The sequence below is a fragment of the Sorex araneus genome, chromosome 4, assembly GCF_027595985.1.
Source record: "Sorex araneus isolate mSorAra2 chromosome 4, mSorAra2.pri, whole genome shotgun sequence".
NCBI lineage: Eukaryota > Metazoa > Chordata > Mammalia > Eulipotyphla > Soricidae > Sorex > Sorex araneus.
The window spans coordinates 44,568,195-44,580,606 of NC_073305.1; the positions used below are offsets into that span (position 1 = coordinate 44,568,195).

At 48.1% G+C, this 12,412-nt stretch overlaps 1 protein-coding gene across 3 annotated transcripts in view; it reads left to right on the plus strand.

The window, feature by feature from the left end:
• The first annotated feature begins 3,842 nt into the window (after positions 1–3,842).
• Positions 3,843–12,412, plus strand: part of DHX30 (DExH-box helicase 30) — a 37,127-nt gene continuing 28,557 nt past the window's right edge. The window contains exons 1-3 of one of the 3 annotated variants that reach the window (XM_004615282.2): positions 3,843–3,972; positions 6,414–6,508; positions 10,840–10,894. In XM_004615282.2, coding sequence (XP_004615339.1) covers positions 10,867–10,894 — 28 coding nt within the window. In that variant the 5' untranslated portion in view covers positions 3,843–3,972; positions 6,414–6,508; positions 10,840–10,866. Of the gene's footprint in view, positions 3,973–6,391; positions 6,509–10,839; positions 10,895–12,412 lie in introns of those variants that run through there. The other 2 variants (XM_055134959.1, XM_055134960.1) reach the window with 2 other exon arrangements.

A 12,412-nucleotide genomic window follows, 5' to 3' on the forward strand; every position in this document is an offset into this window, starting at 1 on the left:
TGCGGTTCAGAAGAATCTTCCTTTGGAGCAGGAAGCATGTCCGTATCATTTAACATTCACAACATTTGAAACAATCTGTTTGAAGCTAAAAATCATCACTTTCTCCAATGCCCAAATTTCTTTTTTTGGTTTTTGTTTTTGGGCTACATCCAGTGATTCTCAGGGAATATTCTGGGTTCTGTGCTCAGAAGTGGCCTCTGGAGGCACGGAGGGACCATATGTGGTACCAGGGATTCGAACCTCAATATACAAAGCAAGTGCTTTAACCTCTGTACTATGTCTCTGGTCCCTATGTCTTTGAATTACATTAATAGTGCATAATCCTTCCAGTCATTCTGGCCCAGATGACAGTCATTTCTCCATACCTTTGCTTGGGGGTTGGTCCTGGCATTCTATAAACATTCTCTTCCACTGCTGTGCCTAATTTAATTTCCTCATTCCCTCTCATCTAATTGGTATCCTAGCTTTTATTTTTCCAGCCAATTCTACCCTTACACTTCCAAAATAGCCTTCTGAACATATAGCAGTTAGCTGTCCTACTTAAAACTGTAAAAATAAATATTGCTTTCAAACACAGTTAAAATCCTAAGGGCGAGGAGATGGTACAGGGCTTAAGGCATCTGCTTGCATATGGTGAACTGTTCAAATCCCCAGCACCACTTATGGTCCCTGGAGCACTGCCAGAGCCAGAAAAAGCCCCTCAGCACTATTTCCCTTCCTTTCCTAAAATAAAATAAAAACCCCTGGGGCCAGAGAGATAGGATAGTGGGTAAGGAGCTTGCCTTGCATGTGGCCAACCCCGGTTCGACTCACAGCATCCCATATGGTTCCCCGAGTACAGCCAGGAATGATTCTGGGTGCAGAGCCAGGAGTACGCCCTGAACATTGCCGGGTGTGGCCCAAAGAATAAAACAAAATAAAAAATCCCTTTAGAATGTCATCCCAACTCTTGTTTTTCTCTGCTATTGCTTCTAAAATTCACATATCCAACCCATCTGGAGCATGGAGCTCACACCACACACACACACACACACACACACACACACACACACACACACACACACTGGTTTTGGGGGTCACACCCCACAGTGCTCAGGGCTTACTCCTGGCAGTGCTGGCGGTGGGAAGGGGCCATATAGGGTGCTGGGGATTGAGTCCTGGTTGGCCACACAAGGCTAATGCTCTACCCATGTGCTACTGCTCTAGCACCAAAGAATCGCCCCCCCATTGTAGACCTCATCTCCAATACCTAACCCTTTCTTTTAAATCCCTTGAGGGTAGGGTTGTTGTCATCTCCACAGTCAGATTAGCAACAACTATACAATTAACTATGTGCAAGGATTTTTTACAACATACTACATTGCCAATGCCCTGCTCAGAATAGGAAAGCATTATTCGAATGAATGCTGTTGCAAGCCCACTCTGTCTCTTTTTTTGAAGGGGAGACACACCCAGTGGTGCTCAGGGTTTACTGGCTCTGTGCTCAGAGATCACTCCTTGTGGGGCTCTGGGGACCATACTGGGTCCCAGGATCTAATAGTGTCAGATGGGTTGAAATGCAAGTGCCTTACCCACTGTACTATGGTTCTGGTCCCCTTTTGTCCATCTTGAAAGAAAATAACATACTTGTTGGATTTTATTTTGTTCTGTTTTGGAGCAACATTGGAGATGCTCAGGGTTTACTCCTGACTCTTAAGTCTGGAATTAATCCTGGCAGTGCTCGTGGGAACATAGGGAATGCAGGAATGGAGCCAGGGTGGAACCAGGGCATGCCTGGTGCGAGGCAAGCAGCCTGCACTCTGTACTATCTCACCAGTCCCTCTTGTTGTTGCATTTGTTTAGGCAGAAAAAAGAGACACATCATTTGTTTTCCTTTAAAAAATTTTTTTAATTGAATATCTGTGAAATAGAACCATTACAAAGCTGTTCATAATTGGGTTTCAGTTATACAATGATCCCATCCCTCCACCAGTGTACATTTCCCACCACCAATGTCTGGTTTCCCTCCCACCACCTTCAACTCCCCCTCCTCGCCCCCTGGCTGCAACCTGTCTCTATGGCAGGCTCTTTTCTTCTCTCTCCTTTTGTGCATTATGATTTGTGATACTAGGAGTATTAGTACTAAGAGGTTACTGTGTCATTGTGTTTGTTCAGGGTGTTCAGTGTTTTTATTGGGAAGGCATGGCTGGAGTAGCTTTTTAAATTAGGTAGCCGCTTTGGGGTGTGAATGTAACTGCCAAGGCTTCTTGGAAATACAGGGAGGTTGGGGGAGGTAGCCCATCTGGACACTGAGAAAGCCTGGAGATTTCAGTCACAAAATCCACATGCCTAAATTTTCAGTAGATTGTATCTTGGTGAGGTCCATCCTGAGGTGGTGGAGTCCTGCTGGAGAATACAGCAGCAATTTTGGATTGTGGAAGCAAGTGGCTACTGGGGGTGGGCTCTGGTTGGGCGGGAACCAGACTGATTAACCAACTTTTGATCTCTTTCAAGATTTATGGGTCTCTGAAGCAAGGTTGATAAATGAGCTTCTATAGCGGGGCTGAAGGTGGTTTGTGGGCGTGGCTTCCATATACCTAACTTTTGGCCATTTAATTTCTCAGGAAACCTGGTCCCAAGTTGTTAGGGTCCGGCCAGAGGCACAGTGGCAATTCTGGGGTATCAGGAAGCCTGAAGACACCAACAGGTTGCTGATTGATGCACAAGCCCTACTGGTACAGGTTGACCTGCTGGTGGCACTGCATCCCCCATGAGACTTGTTTTTCACATTTACTGAACGGCCACATTAAAAAAGAAAGAAAAAACAGGATAGAACATCCAAGGGTTGGACCAGACACCATACTTTGCATGCAGAAGCCCCAGAGTGATCTCTGGCACTACCTGGTCTCTCAGACCCTACTGGAAGTAGCCCTTGAGCACAGGATTGGGATCCACCTTATCTCCCACACAGTACAGAACAGATGCTAGGACTTTTTTCTGTTGTAAAATCCTCACCCTGTGTCACGGTTAACATCCCCTCCGCCCCCCTCCCCCGTGGCCTTCTCAGGATTCCACATAACAAATACAGGAGCGTTATCTACTGCAGTGCATTACAGGAGATGGACAACAATACTTTTCCCACTACAAGGGTGTGAGAGCTGGGGTATATATTGGGGGCGGGGGGGGGTGTGATAGGGAGGCTCATCTCTCCAGGTTTGTCCAGCAGCATTCTGACCTGTGGTCTTCTCGCCACCAAAAAGTGCCACCCCGTCCTTCTCCTAACACTGCACAATTCACAATGCGCCATCCCGTGGTTTTCTTGTTAACACTCTGAGGCAGAAATTCTCACCTCTCTGAAGGATCAGAAGATCGGTGAGGAGCTGGAGAAGAGGCGTGGCAATGAGCCCTCGCTGGCGGGTGGGAGGCAGCAGCTAGCGCTGGGTTAAGATTCCCGATTCTGTCCTGACCCGGCATTTTCTTCACTTTCATCAGGAGTCGCAGGGTGGTCGTGAAGACGGCTGGCTGGCCGTCCAGCTCTCGCTCTGCCGGACACTGGACGGAGGCGGGGCGGAGTGAAGCCCGGAGCTGCCCAGAGCCGCAGCCTGGGCGATGCTTACTCCGCTGAGGGCCCGCCCCTTTCCCGGCTTCCCCGGAAGTCCTTCCCCTGTCACGGCTCTGTAGGAAGTCCCGTCCATTCCCCCGCGGCTGTGCGCGGCTCTGGGTTCCGCTGCGCGGCTGCCGCTCTCGCCGCTCGACCGCCACTGCGAGCCCCAGCGCCGCGGACCAGCAGGAGACAAGCTAATACTCCGGGCGGACGCGGGAGGCGGGTGCGGAAGCGCGCGGCAAGGAGCGCCGGGGGCCGCCGGCGGGACTTCCGCCTCGGGACCCGGAAGAGGCCGCGCGGGCGCTTGTGGGAGTTGTAGTCCGTCGTGGTGGGGGGGGCCGCGGCTCATGCGCGGTGCACCGAGGCTTGTTTCACATCTGTAACAACAGGTGAATTGGGCTTTTAATTTTCCCCTTTCCTGCCCCTTTCAGGAACTTGCCGGGCCGGGGGTGGTCGGCGCTAGCAGGGACCCGCGTCGGACCGCCGGCGTAGCGGAAAGCGGAACGGAGAAGTGGGCGGCCCGAGAGCAGGCCGGGCATCCTAGGCCTGCCCGGGAAGCCGGCCCGGCCGAGCCTGGGTAGCCAGGCCTCGGCCTGCCGTTGCCATGGAGCCGGGCGGGGGCGGGAGCCAGACAGGTCCGCCGGGGCGGGCTTGGTAGCCAGGGGCTCAGCGGGGGCCGCGGGAGAGACCTCTTTATTGATGCGAGGAGGCCTTTTCCTCCAGGGATGCTCCGTTTTTACGGGGCAGGGCCTGGAGGAAGACCTCGGAGTGCCCTGGGACCTTTGTCTACTCCTCTGCTGCCTGGACCGACCGTCCAGTGAGAGGCCCGGGTGCATTTTGGCTCTCCCGGTTTGCTCCCTTTTGCACCTACCGTGTCACTGGGAAGGCCACGGGGTGAGGTATTCTTTGTTTGCTGGTGAGGACTTGTCCCATTTCGCAGAGAAAGACCTAATGCATGTTGGGTCCTTTGTTTGCTGTGAACTGGAATCCCAGGGGTCCTCAGAAACCCCAGCCAGGAGGATGGCATCAGTATGCTGTCTACCAGGTCCTCATGCAGCAATATTGGTTCCCTTAATGGTGATTTTACAAGGCAGAAAGAAGATGTTCCACTTTGCAACCCCAATCCATGGGCTTGCCATACACTGTAGCAGAAGGACTGCAGATTGCCTATTACACACTTAACCTGAGTTGGATTGCAATCCAGTGGCTGAAGAGAAATGGGACATTGTTCGGTTCTCTTGCAACTTTTTTGATTAACCCTTTGTCACTGTGAATTTTGACTGTGTCATAATTCACACTTAAATCTCGGGAGTTGAAGTTTCCAATCTTTCCTTGACATAGGAATTTATTATAGTGCTCTTTATTTTTGCAGCTATTTCAAATGCAAATACATGATTTACTACAATTTCTTCCTATGTAGAATATTTACTCTCCAAGTGTTTTAATTTATGTGACTGTGGCCCAGAGCTTATCAGTTAGGTCCTTCACATCCTTTTCAGTCTCTGAAGATGTCAGTATAAACACTCTTCTCTCTGTCTCTCTGTCTCTCTCTCTCTCTCTCTTTCCTTTCTTTTTCTTTTTGTCACGCCTGGCTCAGGGGTTACTCCTGGCTCTACACTCAGCGATCATTCCTGGTGGTGCTTGACGGACCATATGGAATGTTGGGGATTGGATCTGGGTTGACTGTGTACAAGGCAAGCGCCCTACCTGCTGTACTACCTCTCTGGTTCTAAGAAATCTTATTTCAAAGAATGAGCCATGGGACATTTAGACAATAGTATGATAGCATCGAAATAAGAAGAGTAGTATAATACAGGCATGGAAAGTTTTGGTGCCCAGTATGTCACTGCAAAGATCCACTTGGCCTGAGGCAACAATATAATCTTTGCCAGGTTGAGCAACTTTCTTTTGGGGGGGCTGGGAGGGCCAGACTCAGCAGTGGGGTTACTACTGTTTCTGCACTCAGGGATCACTCCTGGCAGGGATCAGGGACCATATGTAGTGCTGGGGATCGAACCAGGTCAGCACATGCAAGATGAGTACCCTGCTGGTATACTATTGCTCCAGACCCATGCTGTATAACTTTCTCTGGGAAATCTTATTGTCTTTCTCTGGAAAAGTTAAATTAATGGGGTTGCTGCATAGATTGAGATCAAGTCTGTGGAAGAACTTTGTAAATTGTAAAAAATGATAATTAGGGCTGGGGAGATAGCTTAATGAACTGAGTGCATGCTTTACAGGCAGACCTGAAAGGGGCTCAGTTTTGATCCCAGTACCTCATGGTCTCCTGAATGCTGATCCGGAAGGTGTCCTGGAGCACCACTGGATGTGGCTCAACAATAACAACAAAATGATATTCAACATTTTGTTGCTATTGGCCTGATTTTAGTTATTTTTATATTTAGTGGGACTCCTAAGTATTACCAGGGACCACTCTGGTGATTCTTAGCTAACTTGGCCACATGGTTCAATGTTAAGGGATCACCAAGGCCACACCTAACAGTGCTGGTGGAGGGGGCAGGACCACACCTGGTGGTGCTCAGTAGTAGCAGGCCTGGTACCACATAGAAGGTGCCTTAACCCCTGTGCTAGCAATCTGGCTCTTTTCTAGGTATCTTACAGGTGCTGATGTAGCTCAGGTCACAATTTTGTGTGTAGTGGGAGTCATGAAAGATCTTGAAATGAGACCAGCGTGTCCAGTTTGTGTATTTCATGCCACTAAATAGTACTTGTCCTTGTTGGACTTAGTGAATGAATTTCAATGATCCAACGCTCCTTTCTTCCTTTCTGGTGGGGCTATCACTTTAGTGACCCGCATTGTACTCCCCAGGAGGAGGCCCAGCCTCGTGATGAGGAATAGCAAGGAGAGAACTCAGCTTCAATTCAAAAGGCTACGCAATCTGGGACTGGTCGTGCTCTCGTGAGGTAAGTTGGTTGAGCCATGTGTGCAAAACAGATGTGGATTTCGTACTGGAGCCACAGTGCAAAGTGAGGCCATGTGTTCTGGCCATTTGTGACTGGGAAGAAAGTCATCATTCAAAAAACCTTTTTTACATTAATATATGGTGGTGGTGGTGGGGGCGTGGACCACACAAAGAGTGCTCAGAGCTTATTCCTGGCTCTATAATCAGAGATCACTTTTTTTGAGGGGCAGGGTTTGGGTCTCATCTGGTGGTGCTCAGGAGTTACTCCTGGCAGGCTTGGGGGACCCTATGGGGTGCCAGGTATTGAACCCAGTTCGGCCTTGTGCAAAGCAAGCACCTGTACTACTTGCTGTACTACCGCTCTGGCCCCCAGGGATCACCTATGGGGACCAAGTGGGGATGCTGGGGATTTTCAGCTGCACGCAAGGCCAGTGCCCTCTCCTCTCTACTATCTCTCTGGCCCCAAAAGTTATCTCTTTGTTTTTGTTTTTTGTGACACATCTGTTGTGCTCAGGGTTTACTTCTGGTTTTGAGCTCAGGAATCACTCCTGGCAGGCTCAGGGAACCATAATGGGATGCTGGGAATGAATCTGTTTCGGCCCTGTGCAAGGCAAGAGTCCTGACCACTGAACTATCACTCTAGACCAATCTTTAAATTATTAACCAGAAGTTCTGCATAATTTTGGGGTGGCAGTCCTCTCAGGTAATGCACAGGAGGCCTGGGGGCTATTCTAGTAGATACTTGGGTCTCCATAGTTCAATGTTTAGATCTGGTGATGCTAGAAACTGCCAGGGCTGCACCCCAAGGAGCTGGAGGGGCAGGACATATAGTGGCAGGGATCAGACGTAGATCCTTAAACATGTGAAACCGGCGTTTTTTTGTGGGGTGAGAGGGGCCACCCCCAGAGGTACTCAGGACTTACTCTTGGCTCTGTGCTCAGGGATTACTCCTGGCAGTGTTTGAGGGTGGGAGGGTGGGGGGGAGGGTTCCTATATGGTGCAGGTGAGCTGCATGTAAGGCAAGTATTTTACCCACTATAAGATCTAATATAATTTTTAAAATTTCATTTTCAAAGAGTTGTTAACAGTAATTGATTACTTTCAATATTTCAACATCAATTTCAACACCACTACATCTTCCCACCACTACCCAAGCATGCCCCAAAGGCAGATGCTAAATAACTTATTAATAAATATATATGTGTCTATTTATGTGTGTGTGTGTGGTTTTTGGGCCACATCTGGAGGTGTTTAGGGCTTATTCCTGGCTCTGCACTCAGGAATTACTCCTGGAGGGCTTGGGGAACCATATGGGGTGCAAGGGATTGAAATGAGGTTGGCCGTGTGCAAAGCAAGCGCCCTACCTGGTGTGCTATTGCACAGGTCCCTAAATGGTTTCTATTTTTATTTTTTTTAATTAGAATCTCATGATGGAGAGATAGTGCAGATAGGATAGAGGTTAAGGCACTTGCAGTTGTGGTCATGACAGTCATGACAGATTTTAGCACTGTATATGGGACCAGAGCACCATGAGGTGGGGACGTGTCATTATCTCGAGTTAAACCCATTTTAATTTGGTTAGACAGAATCTTTAGAAAGTGAATGTAACAATTTTTTTTTTCGAGTTGATTTTTGGGCCCTACCTGGATATACTTAGGGTTCTTCCTGGCTTGCGCTGAGCAATGAATCCTGACAGATCTTAGGAGAAGACCATATGTGATGTCCAGGATTTAAATCAGGGGCCTTGCTGCAACTACTACATGCTTTGCTTCTTGTTCTGTCCTCTCAGGCCCTAGAATGTACCTTCTTGGGTTTTTTTTTTTTTTTTTTTTGGTGGGGGGGAGTCACATCTGACAATGCTCAGGGGTTACTCCTGTCACTGCACTCAGGAATTAGTCCTGGTGGGGCTTGATGCCAGGGATTGAACCTCAGTAGAGGCTGACCATCTGTGCTATCACTCAGGCCCCTTGATGTAACTTTTTGTTTTCGACCACACCTTGTGGTGCTCAAGGTTTATTTTATTTATTTATTTGCTTTTTGGGTCACACCTGGTGATGCACAGGGATTACTCCTGGCTCTGCACTCAGGAATTACTCCTGGCGGTGCTCAGGGGACCATATGAGATGCTGGGGATAGAACCCAGGTCGGCTACGTGCAAGGCAAACCCACTGTGCTATCGCTCCAGCCCTCAAGATTTATTTCTGGCTCTGTGCTTGGGGATCACTCCTTGGCGGGCTTGGGGACCATATGGGGTGCCAGGGAATAAACCCAGGTCAGCTGCGTGCTTGGCAAATGCCCTACCTGTTCTATACTATCTCTCCAGCCCCAGATTGTAACTAACCTCATTACAGTAAATGTTTTTACTGTTGATATCGACGTTTTCTCTCTGAGGAACCATACCCTATTGACTGAAATTACCAGCATCCCTAGGGGAGAGGAGACCGTTTGGACAGACAGCGAGGAACCTAAAAGACATCCCCATAGGTCCACTCCCCCCACCCTCCCTCCAGTCTTCCCACAATTTGGGAATGAATAAATGGTAACAGCAGGAGTGTAGACCACATTAGACTTTAAGTAAAATTAGACACCATCCTGGTTTGTCAAACACCGTGTAAATGTTTTTAAACTAAGGTGACATTTCGTGACTGCACCTAACTCGGGAGTACTACATTATGACTCCCTTAAACTTTTTTTTTTCTTTTTGGGTCACACCCGGCAATGCACAGGGTTTACTCCTGGCTCTGCACTCAGAAATTACTTCTGCCGGTAATTCCAGGCCTGGGTTTGATCCCTGTCACCACAGAAAACAAAACCAAACCAACAAAAAAAAAAACCACAGCAAAAGGGGGACCATATGGGATGCTGGGATTTGAACCCGGTCACCCACGTGCAAGGCAAACGCCCTACCCGCTGTGCTATTGCTCCAGCCCCCTCTCTTAAACTTTTTCATTCCTTGGCCCTTCCCTTCCCTCTATTGCTGTCATGGTTGTCATGGTAGAGGTCACTTACTTTCCCATGAGCTGTAGTCTCTGCTGGGGTCCTGCAGCAGTTGCAGGGCTTGCATTCTAGCTGTGGCGCTCAGGAGTGCTACATCATCAAGGACATCTACAAGTTTGATTTGGAATTTTTGGTGTTTTCTGGGTTTTTTTGATTTGTTTTGAGGCCACCCCTGGTGGTACTGAGGGCTTACTCCTGGCTCTACTCAGAGGTCACTTCTGGTGGGCTTGGTGGATCCTATGTGGTGCTGGAGATTAAATTCACATCAGCTACCTGCAAGGCAAGTGTCTTTCCTGCTGTACTACTACTTTGGCCCCTATATTTGGAATGTTTTTTGGAAACAAAATTGTTGGGCAGGGATGTTTGTAGCTCAGTGATGGAACACTTGCCTTGCGTATGTAAAGGTCTGGGTTTGATCCCTGTCACCACAGAAAACAGAACCAAACCAACAACAACAAAAAACCCCACAGCAAAAGCAACAGAGGAGAGCAGAATTCTTAAGAAAAATAAAAATAAAAATTGTTAAATAAAAAGTGTTTCGTATTTGTGTGTACATTTTAACTTCTAGGTCTATTTCTCAGTTAAGTGTTATTGATTAAATGAGCAAAATGTACCAACATTTTTGGCCTCCAAAGCTGATATTTTTATTTTATAGAGACTTTCACAAAAAGCATTTTATTTTTAGTTACCATCTTCCCTTTGATATTGTCAGTCAAGACTCATTTGCTGGGAGCTTTATTCCATTTTCTGCAAGCCCAGTAAACCAGGTTATCCACAGAAATTATCAGTTCCTTTTCTGATGTTGGAGGAGAAAGGGGGTCCACATAAAATTTATTTCTTCCTAATAATCCTCGGGAAACCAAAGATCTGGTGATGAGGTAGAAATAGAGGACAAAATGCATTCTCTGTGGTTTAGCAAGGTCTTCGAGGTCAGGACTGAGGAGAGAAGGAAGCTCTCCATTAGCCAGACACTGAAGGGCAGGAGTGATAGTACAGTGTGTAGGGCATGTGCCTTGCATGCAGCTGACCTGGGTTTGATCCAATCATCCCATGTGGTCCCTGGAGCGCACCCGGAATAATTCTTGTGTGCAGGGACAGGGGTAACTCCCGAGTATTGTCAGATGTGGCCTCCAAACAAAAGAGCAAGACACTGAGACCTTTAGTTACACTTGATTGGGGAGAGCGGCTGACTTTTCAGACTTCAAGCGGCCATTGGAGGCTCATGAGTGAAGAGCTTCATCTTGCTTATCTGGACACTGCTTTCTCTGTCTCACTAAATCCTCTGTGGTTCTCAGACCTAGAGTACTAACCATTACCTCTCTGCCTCCTTCATAGGATTACAGCTTTCTCTCCTGGCCAGAAATGTTCAGCCTGGACTCATTCAGAAAAGGTAAGAATGTAACCCTGTTTGCATCCCCATGTCCTTCTCCACTGTGATGGGCAGTAGTGAAGGCTGTGAGAATCCTTCACCTGTGAGTAGTGAGTCCTCCTTGACCCTGTTTTTGGGGAACTCTCCAGAGTCCTCTCTCAGCCTCTCTGTTGTGTGGAATCATAGCCTGTGCCACCATTTGCTGAGGCAATTGTTGGATTTGCCACCCATTCTTGTACCAAATGTCTTGTTGACTTATTCGTGGCTTATAGAAGTGCTCCCTGTTTTTTTCTGGGGAGTTTCACACCATTTCCTCCATGTACCTCTCTGGATTCTGTCAATGAAGAATCTTTTTGAGAAAATTTGAGACTCTGAGAAAATCTCCCCTCTTTTCTCAGAGTCATGCAGGTACTTTTCTGTGCTTAGTCCATCGAAGTAAATTCTCAGACTGGAGCAATAGTACAGTGAGTAGGGCGTTAGCCTTGTACACGGCTGACCCGGGTTCGGTTCCCAGCATCCCATATGGTCCCCTGAGCACCGCCAGGAATAATTCCTGAGTGCAGAGCCAGGAGTAACCCCTGTGCATCACCGAGCGTGACCCAAGAAGAAAAAAAACAAAAAATAAAAAACACCATATTCTCTGCCCCAGGGCCTTTTGTGCTCTTCTATACTCCCTGGCCCAGCATTTTGCACATGATAGGCCTGAGTGAACATCAGCAGAGGTGGATTGAGTCACTGTGATATTAGTGATCTCAGAGGCCGAGGCAAGTCTTGAAACCAGTGCTCTCCAGCAGATGGGTGTGAGGGTTGCATAAGCAGTGGCACGAGAAGAGGGAAGCATTAAGAATTTTTAATGTCAGTGACTGGAGTAGTAGTACAGTGGGGAGGGCGCTTGTCGGGTTCAATCCCTGGCATTCCATATGGCCCTCTGAATCCCGCTAGGAGTGATTCCAGCACAGAGCCAGGAGAGCCCTGAGATGTGACCTCTCTGCCCACCCCCCCACAAAAAATTAAAATTCTGGTATCAGATCCCAGATGACTTTGGATAGCTTAGATAAGAAAATGATTTTTCTTTTTTAAGGGAGTAAAGAGTAAAGAAGGCCTGCTACCTTCTTGTTTTTGTTTTGGTGCTACATCTCAAAGGTTCTTGATGTTTGCTGCCAGCTCTGTGCTCAGGGTCAGCCCTGGCTGTGCCCGGGGATCCTAGAATGCCTGGGATTGAAGTGGGCCCCCTGTGTGCAGCACCTGCATGTAGCTCATTGAGCTTTTCTGGTTCCTTTGATTGAAGTCAGCCATGAGGCTCCTGTCTGAACATATTTTCTTTTTATTTATGTGTTTGTTTTTTTATTTTGGGGGCACTCTCCAGCGGTGCCCAGGAGCTCAGATCCTGCTGATCTCAGTCACTTGTGCAGGCCTGACAGTTTAGTGCCAGTGATGCAGTGCAGCACTGGATTAGTGATACAGGGTTCACCGGCAGTGCTTGGGACCTTGCTGTATGGAGGACCCAACTCAGGGCCTGCCCCATGCTCTCCAGACCTT